This window comes from Homarus americanus, unplaced genomic scaffold, assembly GCF_018991925.1.
Source record: "Homarus americanus isolate GMGI-L3 unplaced genomic scaffold, GMGI_Hamer_2.0 scaffold35332, whole genome shotgun sequence".
Taxonomy (NCBI): domain Eukaryota; kingdom Metazoa; phylum Arthropoda; class Malacostraca; order Decapoda; family Nephropidae; genus Homarus; species Homarus americanus.
The window spans coordinates 58,582-62,500 of NW_024738568.1; the positions used below are offsets into that span (position 1 = coordinate 58,582).

The 3,919-nt window shown below is 42.6% G+C and overlaps 1 protein-coding gene across 1 annotated transcript in view; it reads left to right on the top strand.

Annotated features, from left to right (window-relative positions):
- Window positions 1–371: 371 nt before the first annotated feature.
- Window positions 372–3,919, top strand: part of LOC121874059 — a 56,015-nt gene continuing 52,467 nt past the window's right edge. Inside the window, exon 1 of the mRNA XM_042377928.1 lies at window positions 372–616. Within this exon, the coding sequence (XP_042233862.1) occupies window positions 599–616 (18 nt within the window). The 5' untranslated portion in view covers window positions 372–598. The remainder of the gene's footprint in view (window positions 617–3,919) is intronic.

Here is a 3,919-nt window from a genome sequence, read left to right on the forward strand (position 1 = left end):
TTCATCCTCACCCGCCGTAACGAGTCGTCCGCGCCGGCAAAATGACAGCGCCATCGGTTTGTTAGTAAGGAATTTATCCTCTGTGTTTTATACTCAACGTGTGTGTGTGTGTCTCTCCCGGTCTCTCTCTCCCTGCCTATGGTGTGAAGCGAGACACTAATTGGATGGGATTAGGGTGGTGTTATTGGTCTAGGGGTAACCACCCAAGCGCGTGGATTGGTCTAGGTGTAACCGCCTGAACGCCGTGATTGGCGGAGGGTTAACCGTCGATGACCGGGGATTGGTGGAAGCGTCACCATGGCAACGAGGGGGGAGCTCGCGGGCTACCGATGACAACAACAAGTGAAAGGCGAGACAGTTCTGCCCTGAGGCCCTGCCGGGAAGAGCTCAGAAGCCCGCCAGATTTCGAACTGAGCGCGCGGCCGTCGAGAGAATGTGCTGACGCTAACAAACGTTGTAACATTGGCAGAAAGTAGATTGTAGAACTTAGTCTGTGTATAGTGGCATCACTCCCGATGAGAGGAATACAGTAAATTAAGCCAAAGAAGAAACGAGAGAGAAGGTAGAGACTGAGCGAGAGGCGTCCTTAACACAGAAGATGAAGACTCGGTTACAGGTAAGTTAAGTGACAACAAACCTGACGGAGGGAAGTGTTTTTGGTGACTCTCTCTCCTTTAGTTTATTTTACCCGTGTGTCTCAATACTTCCAGAGGCGAAGCAACTGTGATATTAACACTAAAAGTTGTCCTGTAAGAAAGGTTTAGTTATTACCGAGGGGAAAACTTTGAAAATAATAAGTTTTTTGGGGTTTCATATTTTTTGGTAATAACACACAAGCCAGTTAATGATTCCTAAATAAATAAATAATAACAGAACCAGATATTTAACTTAACACAACACCTTCTGAGAATATATTTAACGAAAACATCCCCATAACATTCTAACACGCCTCGTACAGTATAAAAAATTCTGCAAATATAACAAAAACAATTTATATCATTACAAAAACATAACATCCATACACGAGAAAACATTTTGGAAACATTGTCGTCTCAAATTTTTATACAATAATTAAAAAAAAAATAAAAATAATTGATAAATTGGTGTAAAAAACCCCCAGATCTTCTTTAAATATTAAGACAAATAAAACAATAAAACAAATCACATAACTCTAAACACACACACACACACACACACACACACACACACACACACACACACACACAGCTAAAAACCCAAACACCTCTCCTGGTTTAGTGAGGAAGTGTGGTGGTAACGATGCGTGTTATCACAAATCCATAAACCATAACCTTACCTCCACTGGTTCATCTAAAACCCCCCCCAAAAAAAATTATTATAAACCTCAAAATTATTAAACCACTGGAAATTATATCACGGAAGTTTATATAATCGTGTTCTCTAGCCCTGATTACCTGTGAGATAATCATTGCTATATAAGGTAACTGAGCATGCAATAAGGTTAGTAAAATACGCTCATATATCAACATTGAAAAGTATAAGGGATTGAACTCTACATTGTGGCAGAGATAGAGAGTTGGATCGTTTATAGCTCTTGGTTGTTGATTGATTGGGGGTAATTATCATGCTTGTTACGCACTTAAAGACCCTAGTTGCCGGAACGAGGTAAACACATTATACCATGAATAGAGAAAGGGAGAGTGAGGAGAGACAGAGAGAATGAAGAGAGGAGAGAGAGTGAAGGATCCAGAAATAGAGAGATAAACAGATAAGGAGAGAGAGAGAGAGAGATACGCAGAATTATTCGGAATTTTACACACACACACACACACACACACACACACACACATAAAATATTCATGGATGGATCTGTGTTAATTAAAGCAGACAGGTTAATGAGTGCCAGAAGTACACCTGTAGAGGCAATAGGACCATTATCCCCGCTATGACCTTTACACCTGTTGATTAGAATAGGTACAATATCAAGGTAAATTAATCTAGTCAATTCTAATGATTCCTAGTTCCTAAATGGGTCTAATGGGTGGATGAGCTAATGGGTGTCAGTGTTAATGGTATGGTTAGGTTAGGTTGTGGGAGGAATTTTTGAAGGAGCATCTATGTAGAACTATAAGACCAACATGAACACTTCAATACAACCTCACATCACTTCAGCTCACTTCAGTTCATTAAGTAAACACAATTCTTCCTCAGTTGCTAATTTATCCCCTGTCATGTCGGAACAGCGGGTCGGGGACGTGGATCTAACATCGTCCCGTCTACCTACCCATCCGTTCGGTGTATCTTATGAACATTATAACTTGAACACATAACTATGGGTTTTAATGAGACTTGGTGTGTGGATGTGGCGTAGCAAGAGGTGGGAAGAGGTCGATAATCAGGTCATTCCGTCCATAATTATAGGATATATAACTTGTTTTGTCTTTATGGAGGGACCTTGGCTTCTCGTGTGTGTGTGTGAGCTCAAACTATGATTCGTTGGGCGGCAAGTGGGTGGTCGACTGGGGAAGGATGGGCGGCAGAACAACGCCTCACCGCCCACTGTAATGGGCGTATACTACTCGACCCTGCGTTGATGGTGTCACTGTCCCCAACACACGCACACACTGACGCACGTTCACACACACACACACACACGCACACACGTACAGCTACAGACACACATACATGAACGGACTGAACTATATCCAACTCTTTACTAACTTTGGGTGACCTTATTTATGTAACAACTCGCTCTAATGAGGCAATTAATTCATAGACAAAAGCAAAATTATGTAGAATTAATTACCATTCCTGTAGCAAAAACAACGGTAATAACAACAACAATAATAATAATAATAATAATAATAATAATAATAATAATAATAATAACAAAACAACAATAACAACAATAATCACTAGCCAGTCGAGAACACAACAGGACGAAAGAATTCAGAGGAGAATGACAAGACTAATCCCGGGCATCAGGAACCTTGAGTACAGAGACAGGTTAAAGCATCTTAATTTGCACTCCCTCGAGAGACGTAGAGCGAGGGGCGATATGATAGAGGTGTATAAATGGAAGTCAGGGCTAAACAAAGGTGATATAACAAAGGTACTCAAACTATCCAACCAGGAGCGAACTCGTAACAATGGTTTTAAATTAGACAAATTTAGATTTAGGCCCGAGATAGATAAACAATCAGCCCACAGCCCAAACACTCAGGAAATAATGTCGAGGTTCTGTAAGTCACAGCTCGACGGCCGCCCTCCCCAGACCCGTGATTCCTTCCTCCTTCGACGCCTCCTGCACCCTCCTGTACTTCTTCAGGTGACGTGAGAAGATATGTTGGTAGTTTGCATCGTATTCTCTTTTGCGTCTGTCTGTCTGCCTGTCTGCCTGTCTGTCTGTCTTAATTTTTCCCGTACACAGCAGTTCCTTAAGTCCATTCTTGTCGCCCCCCTGTACACACACACACACACACCCACACACACACACACACACACAAACACACACACACGCCAGAAAAGGGACCATCGACTCCTACAATGGGCGGTAATGGGTGGAAACTCCTTACTAGAGCACCCTGGAGCATATCATTCTAATACCTGGGAGCGTGGAGGGAGCGTGGAGAACACGTGCTCCTAGCGTGAAAGATTACCCTCCTCCTCCTCAGCGCTTCGTCCCTCCCTCCCTCACTCCCTTCCCATTCTCCCTCCCTCCTCCTCATACCCCCTTCCTTTCTTCGTCGTGTTTTAACTATCCCTGAAGTTGCCTTATACTGGGGAGAATAGGGTGATTATTGAGGTGATTTGAATATGATTGCGATTTAGGAGAGAGAGAGAGAGAGAGGATGATCTATTAAGCGACAGATGGTGTGGATGTAGATGTGGGCCTACAGATGGTGAATATGTGGTCAATGAGAGATGGTGTAGATGTTGT